The sequence below is a fragment of the Solanum verrucosum genome, unplaced genomic scaffold (assembly GCF_900185275.1).
Source record: "Solanum verrucosum unplaced genomic scaffold, falcon-dt-bn FXZP01000138.1, whole genome shotgun sequence".
NCBI classification, from domain to species: domain Eukaryota; kingdom Viridiplantae; phylum Streptophyta; class Magnoliopsida; order Solanales; family Solanaceae; genus Solanum; species Solanum verrucosum.
In genome coordinates, this window is record NW_026020134.1 from 1,407,171 (window position 1) to 1,424,855 (window position 17,685).

At 33.6% G+C, this 17,685-nt stretch overlaps 2 protein-coding genes across 2 annotated transcripts; both read right to left on the reverse strand.

Annotated features, from left to right (window-relative positions):
* Nucleotides 1-231: 231 nt before the first annotated feature.
* LOC125827343 (kinesin-like protein KIN-5B) lies at nucleotides 232-7,467 on the reverse strand. Its single transcript, XM_049506644.1, has 23 exons — nucleotides 7,273-7,467; nucleotides 6,229-6,358; nucleotides 5,963-6,118; nucleotides 5,536-5,873; nucleotides 5,324-5,462; nucleotides 4,797-4,894; nucleotides 4,565-4,721; nucleotides 4,409-4,478; nucleotides 4,229-4,305; nucleotides 3,810-3,863; nucleotides 3,633-3,713; nucleotides 3,439-3,550; nucleotides 3,259-3,345; nucleotides 2,772-2,947; nucleotides 2,513-2,674; nucleotides 2,331-2,438; nucleotides 2,029-2,187; nucleotides 1,857-1,940; nucleotides 1,577-1,782; nucleotides 1,114-1,215; nucleotides 924-1,033; nucleotides 685-836; nucleotides 232-548 (listed from the first exon to the last, which is right to left on the reverse strand). The coding sequence occupies exons 1-23, from the start codon at nucleotides 7,449-7,451 to the stop codon at nucleotides 351-353; spliced, it is 3,135 nt and encodes a 1,044-aa protein (XP_049362601.1). The 5' UTR covers nucleotides 7,452-7,467; the 3' UTR covers nucleotides 232-350.
* A 2,666-nt stretch (nucleotides 7,468-10,133) lies between these two features.
* On the reverse strand, nucleotides 10,134-12,731 carry LOC125827419 (60S ribosomal protein L23a-like). Its single transcript, XM_049506732.1, has 3 exons — nucleotides 12,650-12,731; nucleotides 10,882-11,245; nucleotides 10,134-10,344 (listed from the first exon to the last, which is right to left on the reverse strand). Exons 1-3 carry the CDS (start codon nucleotides 12,663-12,665, stop codon nucleotides 10,260-10,262), a joined length of 465 nt encoding a protein of 154 aa, XP_049362689.1. The 5' UTR covers nucleotides 12,666-12,731; the 3' UTR covers nucleotides 10,134-10,259.
* Between the last annotated feature and the right edge of the window lie 4,954 nt (nucleotides 12,732-17,685).

Genomic DNA, 17,685 nt, shown 5'->3' on the forward strand with positions numbered 1-17,685 from the left:
ATACCATCCCACATTATCTACCCTCCCCCCTCCTAAAAATGATCAAGAACATATGCCCAAAAAGGCATGCCTTCCATTTCTGAACAACACCAAATTCTGAAAAATACTACATAACTTATTTTACAAAGCATGACAAGCAAATAAGGTTTACAAATTTTCATTAAATGAACGGAGACAAAAACTAAAGAACAATAGGAGGATTCAACAACAGCACCACAACTTACAACATAAGACCTTAAGCTATTTAGCAGTTATAGTTGGGGAAAATCTCTATTCACCACTCATCAGTAGATGAGTGCACATAAGAATGACTCACAGAGATGGCAATTTTTCTAAGCTAATAATGTCAATCAATTGACATCTGCAAATGGAGTTCTATTGGGAGATACTCCATTACATTGCCTCAGATTCTTGCCCTCAGCACTACTCCACTTCGATTCATTCTCCGGACTAACTTTAGATATCATTGTTCTCATATCTTCAATGGATGAAAGGCTCGGAATTTGTATCGGTCTCTTCATTGGTGTCTTATCAGTGCACATATCAACCTGTTCACAAAATTATTGCTCAATAAACTAGAATGCAGCAAAACAGGGAATAGAACTTCAAAATCATACAAACAAACTCAAAGGAAGCTTAGGAAGTACACTGAAAAATATAATAGAGTAGTAAATGTAGATATACCATGTAATCTTTTTGGAGGCATTGTTCTGCTGTACATTGTATATCTGATATACATTCACCATGGTTCTGTTGAGTAGAGCTCAGCTGATTCAGACAGATGCTACTCGTTGACTCGATTCTTTTCTTGTGTTCCATGTCCAATGTCAAAGAATCTGCAAATGCATGATAACTTTGTTTAGTGAAAAAATCTCAGTTTGAGGGGGAGAGGGTCAAAATCTGTATCCAGAAGATTCAGATACCATTGAAAGAAGTCTGCAAATCACGACTATGGGCTTCAACTTTCCCGTCCACACATGAGGAAGTAGAGAGAAATTTGTCATATGCACGGCCAATTCTAGTGGAGCTTTCCCTGTCGAGGGGAGATTGAAAGAAATAGAATTCAGATAACAAATAACAGAAACCTGAAAAAGGTTGCAAGTGAGAACTTACCGTGAAATGTGTTCTATATCTGCAAGATTGTTTGTAAGAATTTGATGGACTCCTAATTGAGTTTCTCCCAATTGTTCATTCAAGTTATCCACCTTGTTTGTGCTAAATGAGAAGATACAAAAAACAATGAGTAGAATTATCCAAGAACTTCTTGTGAGTTTTTCCAACCAAATCAGCTAACTATCCTCTCATCCTTTTCTTTTTTGGAGAGGATTTCAGTCTTTCAAGACCATAAATTCTTCATAGTAACTTGTTTATGCATTCAAACACTTCATTATGGATAATTCAATCTTTGGAACTGTTATTTTGACAAAATTCAAGTGTTTCTGTTGGTTTGTTCATATATTGCAGTGTTATAGCATTACTCCGATGTCGACACCTCTCTCTTTCTTCTAAATAACCTTACTTGCCCAAAATGTCTTCCTTCAAAATGAAAAGTCGCCATAAAAAGCAGAAAGCTTACCATTCTTGAAGGTAATTTTCCAAAGTCAGACTATTTTCTGCATACGTGAACGTGTCTTCCAAGAAATTTTGTTTCACCTCATTAATGTATCCATTCAATTTTTGCTTTGCACTAGCTGAAACCTGCTGGACACCTGATATTTCTTCGAACAGCTGCTTATTTTCTTTTGCACTAGAATCCTGGAAGTTTCTTGACGCCTCTGACACCTGACATTAAATATTTTGTGATGAATAAATCTTTTATTGAGTGTCCTGCATGATAAGAGATGCGACAAACTCACCATAGCTGCTTTCTTAGTTGTTAGAGTTGCCAGTATTGCAGCAATTTTCTCAAGAGCTGAATTTTCTTCTTTAAGTGACTCTTCCTGCAACAAGGAGAAAAAGAGGATTTTAGCCTCCTGGAGGCACTTAAATATTGGTTGAACATAGTTGAGTCACTTCTGTCTCCTTAACCTTGAATTCCTTCGCAAACTTTTGTAGTTGGTCAGCTGTACTAATATTGCTCTTATCAAGAAGTTTCATCACTTCAGAAGCACGTTGATGGAGATCATCAAAGAAATTTACAGTTGCCTGAGAAATTAATTCTGCTGAAACAAGACTTCGATGAAGACCCTGTGGCATTCATGATATGTTCAGTTCTATGTTTCAGTAAATAGAATACATAAAAAGGCTTCTATGTTTCAGTAAATAGAATACATAAAAAGGCCGTACACATGGTTCTTGTGAAAACATACAAGGGGGGAAATTTGACCAACCTCTTCTTGTTGTTTAGCAGACCAATCTAGTATTTGTCTTTGTTCGTCCAGAGAATTCTTAATATCACAAACAAAATCTTTCGCCTCCAACGATGCAGCTGTAAGGAACTGCATTGCAAAGATTCTCGCTTAGTTTATAGTAGCCTAATATCAACAGTACATCAGAAACTGACGCTTCTTACCTTCTCGACTGTGGTAGCTTGAGATGATACTTTAGACTTGATCTGGTCCAAATCAGAAGAAGCTTCCAACTGCAACACATCAACAAGTTCCTTCAAGCTTGTCATGCCAGAAGTGTATGTCTGAGTCATTTTATTGATCTTTGATTCCATGACCTTAGTAACCTGGTTGGTGGTATGTATTAAAAGGGTATTCAGTTCCTCAACCAATGACCTTAGAAGGGCTAAAGGTCAATAGAAAGCTCAGAATTTAATATCTTACATCATATTTGCTGGCAAGAAATGAGTTGACATGCTCCTCCATGCCTCTTAATTGCTGCTGTTGCTGGGATATCAACCCGTGAATAACCTTATGCAGGTCATTTAAACTATCATCAAGCCGTGAACCAAATGTACGTAGCAGATTTTGATTATCTGCTTCCAGCTTGTCTTTGTGATCTGTGTTAAATAGAACCTTTAGAAGAGTGCGCACACGTTGCTTATACTAAAAATTGACACGTTCAGTTTACATCAAAACATGAAAAAAGGGTTGCAATCCTGGAAGTCCCAGTATATTGATGCTAATAATAGGGAGGAGTAAAAAAATAGGGAGATCATTTTACTTCTTTAGCACAGCCTTAAACATTAAAAGGGTTCAAAAGGCTGCTAAATTTTTTATTCCTGAAGAGTTGCTAGTTTACCATCAGTAGAATATAGATACAAAATATAATGCCAGCAAGAAATGTAAACGAACAAAAATCCAAGAGTACCTATTCGTGCAAAAAGTGAAGTTATATCTTCTGATGCATTCTGCAAATTTTTCTGCAAGTCCTTTGCACAATCGATCAGACAATTTTCTGTTTTCAAGTCACGGAATAATCACATAATGATGATAGGTAAAGGTCATATGAAGAAAAATTCACTTGTAAAAGGCATATTGCTTCAGATACCTGAATGTATTTGTTTAGAAATAATTAACTCCTTTTCCTTCAGTGTTGAAATAGCAATCCTGTAATTCTCTTGAAGCTCATGCAATGCCTTTTTACTATTTTCCAGATTCGCCTGGGCAATATTTGGAAGATACGAATTATTATCCGAAAAAGAAGCAATATGCATGATTCATAAGCTTCTTCTTTAGGATTACCTGGCATTCTTTGAGTTCAGCTTTGAGGTTCAATTTTTCTTCTTGCTCACTAAGATAAAGCTCACGGAATTTATCAACTTGCTGTTGAGTGAAGGGGAAGCATCCAGTAAGTGCATATATCAAGTAAGTTTGGGTCATAACAAATAAAGTAAAAGCAAACACAATGCCAAAATTTACCTTTTCACTAATGTTTAGATTAATCTCGAGCTGCTCTATTTTCTCATTCTTTGCCTATAAGATACAACAATGACATTTAAAAATTTTAATAAATCAGAAAGGGCCAGGAAAGTCCTTGAGACCCAGAGAATTGTCCAATCTTGCACGATTTAATTCCAAATATATTGAGGTCTGTAGTCCAGAACAAAGTAATTTAAAGTCCTTGAGACCCAGAGAACTGTCCAATCTTGCACGATTTAATTCCAAATATTTTGAGGTCTGTAGTCCAGAACAAAGTAATTTAAGACTACACTATAATCTCTGGTTGAAGGCCAATTTTCTACAGAAGGGGAAATCGTACTGCGGTCAGATAAACTCACAGATGATCCCATCTGAGTAAATTATTATTAGAAGTTGCTAGCTAATCTGAGAACGTATACCTTCTTTTCCGCTTCATCCTGCAAAAATCTTTCATGTGGAACATAAACTCCATTCTTTTCTCTTGCAGCTCGGACATCTGATTTGATAATAAGGCAAATGACGCAACTGGTGAAACAGTATCCTAGTAGAAAAACAAAGAAAACAGGAAAAAAAATGAAAAACGAAGTGCACTAACATACCTTGTTTCATCCTTTCTAGTTCCAAATATAGATCTTTGAGCAGCACTGCCTTGGACATTCTCTGGTTAGCCTGAAATACAGAGCTTTTTTCTGCTCAATTTACATATATAAGACTTCAAATAGAAAATACTTTAAGCAAAAGAATCACAGTATAACCTCCGGTTTGTTTTTGATGTTTTTAGCGCGGTGTGCATAATCTAGAGTGCTTAAAGTTTCTTCGAGACAGTGGGCAGAGGGCGAAATTGTTGCAATGATACAAGTTTTTGTTTTTCCCCCTAGTGAATCTCGCAGTAGTCTTGTGAGCTTACTATCCCTGTGTAATATAAAATAAGAAGATTTAAGAGGGAGAAAAGGGAGAATACCAAAAGAAGTGTTTCTAGACACAAACCTGTAAGGTACATGAATGGAGTGCTCAACCAAAGCTGTTATGACACGACCAAGAGTAAGCAAACTCTTGTTGATTTCTCCAGCTTCTCTTGCACGGCCCTGAGTTCAAGCAGATATATATGTTGTGAGTTGGATTCCCTTCATCAAGGTTAATGCAGTTAATGCGGTCCAGGACTTGTTACCACCACTCCAGAAGAAAGACAATTATTTCGAAGCGTTTCTCAGTGCTAATTTGTCATTCAGTTTAACAGTTACTTGGATAGCTTGAGAGATAGAGTAAATGTAAAAAAGCTTCCCCGTTGTGCTTTTATGTCACACCTAAACATAAATTTTCCCAGCGCTAATTTGACATCTGCTACTCCTTTTGTAAGGCATGGGAGTATAATTTCCTCTCCCCAACTAAAGATAGGTTCTGCTTATGGATATTGACACTTCAGGTAGATATTTTGCATTCTTACAGCACTGAACTGTTGTATAACAACAGCAAGGGATCATTAAAGTGCAAAATCTGTGATACCAATATCATACCTCTCGGGCGCCTGATCGAGAAATATTTTCTGATCCTGCTAAATCAACAAGATTGAGCTTGCCACACTTAATGAGCTCCTCATCTCCAACAGTCATTTCTTTGACATGAATAGTTATGCTAAATACAGAGTGAGAGCGACTGCAGAAGAAGAGCATCTTTAAATATTTGCTCGCATTTACTTTTCGAATCAATGAATGCTAATATGTCCTACCTGCTTCGCTTGTTTAATAGAGTGTCTGCTGTGCGCCTCCTAGCTGCTCCTCGTTCCAGGAGGTTATAAATGTCATTTGCACTGTACACAGCTTCTTCCTCAAGGCCCCTCACTACAACTAAACCTTTTCCATCCTCCATGAGGGATATGGGCTTCCTTTGTCTCTCTTCTGAAAACTTTGAGGGCTCTTCTGAAGCTAGCAAGTCAATGATTTCCTCATTGTATAGTTCCCAAAAGGTTACTTTCATGCTATAGTCTGCATGTTGCGCTTCAAGTGTATCAAAAATTTGTTGAACTGCCCTTGGAATTATACCTGCTTCAGCTGGTAATTCACCAGCCTATGACATAACGAAAGAACAAGATTTAAGGACCAGGATAGATCGAAGTGAAAGATGCTATGGTGTAGAGTGAGTGAACCACTTAATACCTTATTCCTCATCCCTCCTTCCATTGTATATGTTTTTCCTGTACCAGTCTGCCCGTATGCAAATACAGTGCAATTAAATCCATCAAGAACTTCCTTAACAATGGGCGAAATGGCTTGATCATATATTGATCTTTGCTGTGCTTTTGGGCCAAAAACCTGGTAAATAGCATTTATTTTAAGCCAATTGTAATTCTAACATGTAGAGCATGTCAACCATCAATTTAATGACCAAAAAGCAAGCTACTATAAAAACAAGGGAACTGTACCTTGTCAAACGTGAAGACTTTGTCTACTTGCTTATTAGCTACATTTTGCACAATAGAAATTTCTCTTTTGCTTTCATTACATGTTATAGCCTTTGGAACATTTATCCTTTGCTCATCATCATTCAACGGCCTAAAACAACAATTAAGATTAGTCAAATGAAAATTGAAGCATTTCTTTTGCTTGAAACTAATGTGTTACAACATGACCGAGCATGCACGACAATACATCAATCACAAGCCACTGATGTCCATGATGAGCTATGTTTTCCACATTCAATTTTATAAGCACAATTTTTTGAACAGGAAACCGCCTACACCTAATGTCTTAAGCAAGCTGTTGTTCCCATTTCCTCAGCTGACTCATCATGCAAAAGGTGATTCAAATCATGCCAAGGACCAATTTTCCTTCCTCTGTTTTTAGAGTTTGTGATTAGGAAATGTTTCATCTTGGTTAAATTTCAGGTACTGAAGGATATACTCATCATAAAACCGAACACTTGTTTTAGCAAATCCATGTAAGCACAGAAAAACAGAAGCATCATATTTAAAATTAAAACTTCTTGATTTTGATCCCATAGAAAAGGAACAACACTAACTGTTAGCCATAATAAGCTGTCAAAAGTCCCAGTTCTCCCAGCATTATTGCGAAAAGGAGCAAAAAGCAAACTGTGACAGATTAAAACTAAGGGAAACAGAAACACAAATTGATACTTTCTTCATTTCTTTCCACATTTCTAGGTGGGGAAAATGAGTAACAACCAAATTAAATGATCCAGAAACTTTTATAGCACAGTTGGCTGGCTATCTGAACTTTCAGCTAGCTAGCCGTTTTCCTTTCTCCTTCCCCTTCCCCTTCCCCTATCTCCAATTTTTTTTTAAAGAAACAGTAATCAATCAGACATATCCAAATGCAAATTACACGAAGGCACAAAAGTATGAATTAACACACTACACAGCATAAATTGATACAGAATCAGTATATAATCGCGTCTTCCACTGTTCCACACACACACACACACTAAAAGTGAGTAGATGAACTCGCACCTGCATCTAACCAGAACTTGGACATTGACCTCTTTATCTTTATCCAGACGATTGGATCCGTAATCAATCCCCCTAGGATCCGGTCCTCTCCTCCGCTCCGGTCTAGGTGTAAAAAACGGCGACGGAGATGGAGCTACTCCCACTCCCACTTTCCGATTTATATCCGGTGTTAACGACATGATATCTGCAATCGCCCCAAATGTACTGCTGAGAAACAAATCAAACAACACATATAAGCTATCAAATTCAAATTATCAATCATACAACTATGTTTCAATCTTAAATGAGTTTGAGTCCGATAAATGAACCAAAATTAACAAAAACACAAGCAAAAAAATTATGGTTTCTCACACCAGGCAACTGTGCAAGAACGAAAAAAATCAAATCGAAAGCTCCGCTTGAATTACGCTATAATTTGATTCGAGTATTATTGGATTTTGGAAAATGTAGTAGTATATGATTTTTCAAACGGCTACTACTTTTTGAATAAAATGGGTACAGGTGGGCCCCGTTTACGTAAAATTCAAAATGGAGATTAAATTTTTTTCCTTTTTCACTTTTACGGATCACTGGAAAGGAAAGTACTTAAATGGAAAAGAATAAACAGTTCATAGCACTATCGTCGATTGATTTGGCATCGAAATACCGTATGCTTTTTCTAATCGACGAGGATGGGTTGTTTTCATCATGATTTTTTTTATTTTCATGGTTCACAAGATCTCGAGTCAAGAATGGAGAAATTTCTCAAATATTTCACCACAATTCATATTGATACACTAAACTTTATTATTTATGTCCCGACATAACTAAATTCTACATGTTTAGTAATCATTTGAGCTTAATACTCAAATATCATAACAAAGTTTGATTTGAATTAACCATTTATTTATTAAGGTGGAAAACACTTATTTTATTTTATTTTAAAAAAAAGGTAATAATCTCTTGACAATATTTTGTATTATTAATTAATGATTAAAAAAATAGGAACTCTCCTGTTGAAAATATTGATTTTACTTGAATTATTGATAAGAGGTTGTAAATTCTCTTTCGGCTGCGTGATCGATTTTATATTTACGGATGAAGAAACGAAAATTCGAAACTCAACTAACCCAAAATCCAGCGAAAACTGAACTAATTTAAAGCAGGACTTATCAAACCAACCGAATACATACCTCCTCTTTGACTTCATAGTCTTGTATTACAACAATAGTGCCACCAACTGTCTTCAAATTCTGTATCAACCTCTATATACTATATATATCCAAAATCGGAAAGGGAAAGAAGCAATTTAATTTCCTAGGAGAATAAAAGAGATCGGAAGTACACTAAATAATCATTTCTTGCTTTCTTTCTTGTTCACATAATCAGACAGACACTAATTTTTAAAAGAAAAAAATGTTTTAGCCGTTACCAATTTAAAGGGCGTAACTAATGCAGTTTAAGGATTGTGTTGTGATATCTTTCACAAACTTATATTTAGCTTCAAATACTCCTTTTCTTAATCTCAGATAATATATTATCCTAACACCTACATAATTTTGATGAAATCATTTTCAGAATATTAACTAGTTTCTCTCCATCTTAACTATATTTTGAAGGTTGAGATTAGTTTAAACAAATAGCTAATAAATAAAGCAAAAGCGATATAACTTAGTTTCTCTTCATCTTAACAATGGCACCATCCAAGAGACTCCATTAAAACATCTATAATGCTTACTAACACTAATGCCAACACACACAAAAAAGGCCTCATGTATAGAGCTGTCAATATGGGATAGGCCCGTTGGACCGGCTTGGCCTAATCCGGGATTTAATAGGGTTGGGATAAGATTTTTGGAACCCATTTAAGAAAAGGGTTTTTTAGCTCGACCTGAATAAACATGTTGATTTGTGGGGCTTGAGAAATATAGATAGGACCGGCTCGTGGGCCAAATAAAAATAATTTTAAAAAATATAATATAATATTAAAATTTAAAATTGAAGAGAGTCCAAACTCAAAATCTATTTAATCTTTAACTAATTGAAACTGCATATAAATTGCAGATGAAAATGAAGATGTTAAGACAACATTGCCACAAGTTGATTCAAATATGCTTGATGAAGATGATCATGAAGTGTTGGATACGTCATAGATTTCATAATGTGTTAGATACGCCATAAGTTTCATGATTTTTTTTAAGGAGTTTATTTTTAACTCTTTTATGGTTGGAATGTTGTCACATTTTTTGTGTTTTAATGTAACAAAACAATTAAGTTAATATTTCTATTTAGATATTTATACTTTTATTTGAAAAAACCTTAATAAATATTATAAAAATAATTTTATTTGTGGATTTGATTAACAAGTAGTAACATTAATACCATGTAATATTGTTTTGTCAATATTTATGATAATATTTTTAAATTATAATTTATAATTTATTTTAATAATTATAAAAAAAGTGGGCTGGCCCGACAAGCCTGTAGCCCACGTACTTGTGGGCTGGACCGACCATTTTCTGGCCCACACCAAAAATGGACTTGCCCGGTCTGACCCGTAAAATGTCAAAGCCTGTATGGGTTAGACCGGATGGGGTGAGCTAGCCCATATTGACAACTCTACTCATGTACTACAATAATACAATGCACATTTCATCAAACCAGACATGGGCTGTGGTTGACGTGACAACTACATTGTTAGGAGTTAGAACTTGGTAGCTTGGCAGTTACAACAACACACCCAGTGGGAGGGTAGAACGTACATAGACCTTACCCTACATTGTGGAGGTAGAGAGGTTGTTTCCGAAAGACCCTACTTGTAAGCTTGTTAGTCAAAACGCTTAAAATAAAAATGTGAACAGAAGCTAGCCCAACTATATGGAAACAGAGTACATAGCTGAAACTCAATATTCAAAATGAATAAACCAAGGAACTTCCGTTCAAAAGTTTCCATAGAACTCATATAAAGACTCAAGGCTGACAGAAATATTCAAAACTAGGTAATCGATTTAGATAATTCCAATTTTGTTGGCCACATCCAAAGCATCATAGTCGGGTGTCAACCTCACATAAGCCTTCTTTGTCCCATCGGGCCTGTACAAGGACGAAGGGAAGTAGTTAGCAAAGACAGGCAGAAGTTACCAAGTATGAAAAGCATACACACAGGATACAAGAAGAATCAGGCAAACTTAAAATTTCACAAGAAATGCAGCTAAACTTTATGTTACAGTATAATCAAAATACAGCTTCTGAAAGAAGATATTTTGACCTGCAAATTTAGCAAATAATCTAACTGGCCAATTGCCCAAAACACATAACAATATTCTACAGTAAAAACAGGGAATTGTTAGCATGCAAATTTGATTCCTATGGCATGTCAAATGCCAGTTATTTTACCTGATTTGGATTAATATAGAGACATTAGTAAATAACAATTATACAGCTGAATTGAAACAAGGGTGCGGTTTCATGCAACAGGATCAAGATTTGGTATAATTTCAAGAGATACATCATCAAGCAAAACGATCTAAAAACAGATATATGATGATCTTTAAAAAAGAAGAGTCAGTCACAGAACCAGTGCTAAACGAGCAAAGCATAAAACATATGAGAAAAAATGCAGGGCATTACCTGATCAAGGTATTGACTTTCTTTATCTGGATGTCATACATTTTCTTCACTGCATCTTTTATCTTCTTCTTGTCAGCATGAATGTCAACAATGAAAACAAGGGTATTGTTGTCCTCAATCTTCTTCATTGCAGACTCGGTTGTAAGAGGACATTTTAGAACCTGGTACTGATCAAGTCTGTTCCTTCCAGGTGCACTAATGCGAGGGTACTTGGGATTCCTATCTTTCTTCAATGTCTTAGGTCGATGGAAAGTAACTTTTGTCCTTATCTTACTTGACTTCTTCTTAAAGGTTGATCCCGACTTAACAGCCTTGGCAGCCTTGACAGCCTGGGCTTTGGGGTCTTTCTTTTTTGTTAAGTCCGCTGCAAATGAAATTTCAGAATTACATTAACAGAGTCAAGTTGCAGGATCTATGCCAGTACAGTAACAACACACAACAAATCCAAGTATCCAACATCCAATTTTCAAACTAAAAAGTCATAGAGAAGTTCTTCCTCATGGTGTAATTAGGAGCATGTCCAAGATGCAACTAAGTCCAAATAATCTCTCAAAAACAAGCAAATCCTCGACGCTGCAACATTTCTGGTTATCTATTCAATTATGCTTCTTAAGACTATTAAAGCTCCACACTCTGATATATACAATTAGCAAGACTACTACTCTGTTGAAATAAACAGCAAAGCCTTAATGACAGGATCCTCCATTCCCAAAAACCATTCCGGGAAACCACTTCCGTCTAAGTCCTATCACCTTCCCAATTTATAAAGTTTCTCAAAGTTCTCAAGTTCTAGGTAAAAACTTTTTTCAAAAAAATAAAAGAAAAGTGATAGCTACTGGCAGTCTATTTGTTTCAGGAAATGCCGCCAAACCTCAATAATACCAGCCTCTATTCAACAAAATCAACCTTCATACCTCGACCTCAAGCAGCCACTGCACTCTCCCCAGTAACTTGAGCCACTATTCCCCAAAACAACTTCAGTCTACACCCCACCCCCTTCCCAATTTATAAAAATTCATGGTTATTAAGTCCCAGGTAATCAATTATTTTCAAAAAAAATGAAGATGATCACTAATGGCAGTCTATTGGTATAAAAAAAATGCAGTAAAAACTCAATAACACCAGCCTCTATTCAACAAAATCAAACATGCATGCCCCAGGTAATCAATTCTTTTCCAAAAAAATAACAAAGGGAAGATGGTCACTAATGGCAGTCAATTGGTTTCAAGAAAGGCAGCAAAAACTCAATAACACCAGCCTCTATTCAACAAAATCAAACATGCATGCCCCAACATCCACCAAGCCGCAGCACACTCCCACCCTATATCCCCCTTCAATAACAGAAAAGAGAATTTTTAACCAGCATAAATCTAGCCATAAAATAATGTACCATAACAGCAGCAAGTTCATCAATGCCTAAATCACAAACTAATCGGGATCATTGTTATAAGAAAATCAATTCTTATTATGCTCTACTGGGATCTGATTTCCAATATCACTAATTTTTTTTCCTTTTAAGTCAAATTAGGACTACCTATCTCTACGTAATCAAAGAATTCATACTCATTAACACAGATTAGAATACAAAAACAAAGAGTTAAATACCTTCTGTCCTGCCAAAAAGCTAAGAGAAACACTATTTTTCACATTTCTAACAACACAAGCAGATTCATACCGCATGCTCCCTAAATCTATCGATAATTGGAGTATAATATAGCGAATAACAGAAAATTGACAGTATGAGCTAAAAGCAGCGCAAAAAATATACCTTTAGCTGGGGCCATAGCTGAATATGGTGCGAAAAATCCAACACGAACTGAGAGAAGCTGGTTTAGGGTTTTGGAGATGAAGATGACATATATTTGTATTGAGGCTGAGTTTTGCATGACTTGTTAACATAGGCCCGTTATTTTGAGGCCCAATATTAAATCAGTGGAAGCCCAATTACAGTAAATTTTGGGCTTAAAAATGGTTTGTGTAAGAGTTAGATGGAATGACCCGTTTTCGAGTCTGCTATGAGTTTTTAGTCACTGTTTAAAAAATAATAGGAAATAGCCATATTATAATGCGAATTTAAAATTTGAACATAAAATACCCTTTCTTAAAACATGACCAAAAAAATTAAAAATATTTGAATCACATGAATTATTCCTTGATATTTTTAATGTAAAGTTTGATTTATATGAAATCATTCAGCAGTTTTGAAACATTAGGTTTGAATCTCATAAGTCATTCCTTGGCTCTGAAACTTTAACATGTTTTTGAATATTATATCGTTACTTGGTTTCGAACTTATAAACATTTGAACCTCACGGATCGTTTCTCATTTTCTCACTCTATCAAATTTTTGAATCACATGAATCATTCCTTAGATATCGCTGGTTGATCCTTCGAATTCCAACTCCATTTTCTAGAGGTGTCGTGTATTTTAGTTAGAGATACATTTAGCTAAAAAAGATTGTTTTATATATCAAATAATTAACACTAATTGCGTAAGACTTTTTAATCTTCCAATTTAGTAGCCCCACAAAAAAATTATCACATAATTAGTGTCGTGTGGAACTCAAAATAATTATTTTTTTGGATCAATCCAAATTTTTTTGTAATGATCCTAGTTAGCGATATTTAATATTATTCTTGTTTTGGATTAAAAGAAAAAAAATGTCTAATAGATAGATACAAGCAGACGCTAAATTCCACATAATATTTTTTAGAATTATTTTCAACCTATGACATAAACAGACGAATAACATCAAGAAACTCCATAATATATTCCCTTCTTTTGGTAAGACCTTATATATATTAGTAATTGAAGAGAAAAAAAAAGATATTGAAAAGAAATGCATGAGAGAGAACAAAAAGAAGTAACATCAACACAGAGACATATGTAACTTTAAATATGCAAAAAATTGCATGAATTATATAAACGTGTAAATTATACAAACTCGAAACTTTAGTCACGTAATTATTACTGAATGAATATAGATCGCGAGTGATAATTAACTAAAACTATACATATGATGACTAATTAACTAATACTATATGTTTACTTGACCGTGTAATTTTTCTATTAAAAATGTAATTTTCGTACAAATATCTCATTGATAAAGTACAAAACAAAAAATAATACAACATTTTAAACTTTTTAGAAAGGGGAAATTTTTTAGTTCACAAGGGGAGGCATTGACTGCTATAGAGCAAGCAAAGTCAAATTGGAACACCACAACTATTTTTTTTAAAAAGGAAAATATATTCTTATTATTATCTTTTAGGTTTCTAATATAGTTTTTAGTACTTATAAACCGACATTTTGTTATTTATGAAAAGCCGTCTTTTTCATTCCAGTTATAAGATTAAAATACTAATAATTTTATTTTAAATAAAACAAGTAACTTCCTTGACCTAGGAACTTCAATTTCATTTTTATTTTTTAAATAATAGGTTTGTTCAATATATAGTGGAAATGATGGTACAAATTGAGTAGTCCTTTTCAGAATATACCGACCAAAATTATTTTATAACAATGTTGTGGTGCACATGTTATGGGCATGCCATTATGATGAGAAGATTGATGCATTGTGACAGCATTTGGATTGATAATGATATCTTAAAACAATCATTTAATCGATAAAGATTAATGGTGAAATAATTTTATTGGGAGCGTTGATTTAAAAATGGATCATGCAATGTATGAAATTGGATTTAATTGAATTTTAATGCGAATATTAAATATTTAATAATATTTTTTTTAAATGACAACAAAGAATATAGTTAAAACAATAACAACAAACAACAACAACAATAACATACCCAATGGAATCCCACTACGTGGGGTTTGGGGAGGGTAGATTGTACGCAGACCTTACCACTACCTCGTGGAGATAGAGAGGTTGTTTCCGGAGGACCCTCAGCTCAAGTACATCAAATCCAAGTAAAAGAAGACGAAACAGTATATAAAACATAACATCCAATAAGAAAAAAAGTGTATAATCAACAAAGGCGACAATAACATCAAGAAATATTGTGAGAGATGAAACGCACTAAACAACAAATGGCTATAGGAATATAGTTAAAACAATGCTTAAGCAATATTATAAGCTCTGAAGAAATTAATACAACAAAAAATTAAGTTATATATGTATACGGTAAATAAAGTCATTTGTTTACCAAAACAAGACAACAAATCATTAGCTAACAAATATCTCCTACAAAATACTTCTTCGGTTTTCTTTTACTAGTTTCTTATATAAAATATATAACAATTTCTTTTTTACTTATTCATTACAACAAATCAAAATAAAATAATTCTTTTTTTCCAATATTATCTTTACCACTAAATAACTATAAAAATATTTAGTAAAATAAACGCTTAATAATAATTACTTAAAGGAGAATATGAAGTTAATAAAGGACTAGGAAAAACGAACGAAAGAAATAGTGGGCTAACCTATAAAACTAATTATGAGCTAAATAAACACATTGGTAAAGAAAGAATTATTTAGGGCTTAAATGTCAATTTTTATGAGTTTAATTACCAAAGCTTGCTAATTAAATATTTGAATTCCACATTCAATTCATAATGATTTGTGCACGTTGATGACAACATTCCGTTTTTTAATTAAAAAAATAAGTAGTTGATGAAGCACCGATTAAAAATAGGAAAAATCCTTTTTGGCCAGAAAATTTGGCCAGAATGGTATTTTACCTTTTTAAACATTTTTATCCTTCTAATTTAAATACATTTTAACTAAAAAATGGAAAAAAAATCAGTTTATTTTAAAATAAAAAAGATATTATAATTTTTTTAAATTTCTGACCAAATTTGGCCAAATTTTCTGGCCATTTAGCATTTGTTGACAAATTAACCAAAGTCAGCGTATGTGCAATGAGGCATTCCTTACTTGATGAAAACTCTTTGCTTCAATTTATTTAATACAACTCTATTTGACTTATTATATATTATAGACAAATTAAGTTAGATTAATTTTTAATCAACTTTCCTTGTAATTAAGAAAAAAATGTCTCTTTAAAGTAAAGGAAAGAGTTTCGTTGGATACTTGCAGAAAGCAACAAAGTTTGAATTCTATGTACCATCAAAAGTTGTGGTGAGTGGTAAGTATTTTATTATTCATAATCAGAGTTTTTGGGTTTGAGTTTTGAATATAAAGTCGACTTTGATAGTGAGTACTTTGCCCCCCAAATAGGATTTCAGTGCAAAGGTAGATTATAGTTGTACATCAAAAATAGATAACCGAGCACAAAATGAAAAAAAATAATTCTATATTTAGTTAGATAGATTGGGTTGGGTTCGAGTTAAAAAGATGAAATCAAGTAATTTCAGTTGAAATTGAGTAATTTTGATCGATTTGGGGAAGAGTATATCTATTAAAGTTTGTAGACGAGGGCAGCATAGGGTCGTTTGGTTGGGATAACTAACAAGTTATCCCAGGATTAAATATCCATGAGATAAGTTATAACTTATCCCATCACTATGATATAAATTGTGGAATAAGTTATCTCAAACATGACAACCAAACAAGATAATAAAATTTTATCTCAAGACTATTTATTATGGGAAAATTGTTTGAATTAACAAACTATTAATTCAAATTAAATGTTATAGTCATAGTTTATTTTCTTTGTAATTTGCAGCAAACATCCTATTTTTTGCCATCTGATTTGGCATACAATTAGCCATTTTATACATTTCGGTATAAAATGCATTTGTGTTTGTATAAAGCCAGAGAAAATTGTATATACAAATACAAATACATATATTTTCATCCTATACACTTATAATTATACAAATACATATCTTATTATACAAATTACAATGTATAAATGAATTTATACAAAACTGAATAATTTGTATAAAATTGGATGTATTTGGCGAATTATGCAAATCAAAGCGCAATTATACAAACTATAACTATAACATACAAATATAATTTTTATGTTTGCTATATGTGAAAGTTACTCTTTTTTTAATTCAAGACAATTTATTCTCATCTGTCATACCAAACGAATCCATATCTCCTTCTAATTAATACTACTACACCATTTCATAAAAATAATTGAATAAAAAAAAGTATTTGCACGGGCAAAGTTGTCTTTTTGATATTTCTTTTCTCGTCTGCTAAAGAGCGAAATTCATATATCACGAAGAAAGCGAAACTTAAACTGAAACTGAAAGGCACTTTTTACTTCTTCCAACTTTCCGCTTTCTTTCTCTCTCTACATTGCTCGTCCTTCGCGGTATCTTTCTCTCTCTATAACACATATTTTATTCAAATAGTAAATGATTATTATGTTTGTGTATAATTTTTAATTATTCTCTTTCGAATACAAAAAAATTGTATTGTATAATGTAGATTGTTGCTTTTTAATTCTTTTTGAGGTTTTGATCGTTCTCTTTCAGATTTTTAATTTTTTTTTTGTTCACTGATTGATTTTATTTTTGTTTATCGTGAAAATTTTGAATTCAACACGTTTAAAGCGTGATAAAAAGAAATATTGGCAGCGAAATCTCTATGAAATTTTGAATTATTAATGTGTAACTGTTTACAAGCTGCCTTTTTGATCATTTGTTGGAGGTTAGTTTGCTTTAAGCAATACAAGGCAAGTGATCGATGAGGTGGGTTGAGAACTTCGGTGTCTCATGTTATACTTGTTGCTGGCGGGAGGTGATAGGTATCATGTAAAATTGGTCGAGGTGGGTGCAAGTTATCCCTAACAGAATTTAAGAGGATGGTGGGAAGGTGAATTCTAATTCTTCAATTCTCTCTATCACAAAACATGATAATG

Bases quoted from the DNA above. Each gene is read 5' to 3' on its own strand.
- LOC125827343 (XM_049506644.1), bottom strand. From the start codon at position 7,451: ATGTCGTTAACACCGGATATAAATCGGAAAGTGGGAGTGGGAGTAGCT. The intron at 2,439-2,512 runs GTAAGAAGCGTC...TTTGCAATGCAG, and splicing joins AAGCTACCACAGTCGAGAAG to TTCCTTACAGCTGCATCGTT. The intron at 1,941-2,028 runs GTTAAGGAGACA...TCCTTGTTGCAG, and splicing joins AGTTTGCGAAGGAATTCAAG to GAAGAGTCACTTAAAGAAGA.
- LOC125827419 (XM_049506732.1), bottom strand. The intron at 10,345-10,881 runs GTAATGCCCTGC...GTCCTTGTACAG, and splicing joins AAAGTCAATACCTTGATCAG to GCCCGATGGGACAAAGAAGG.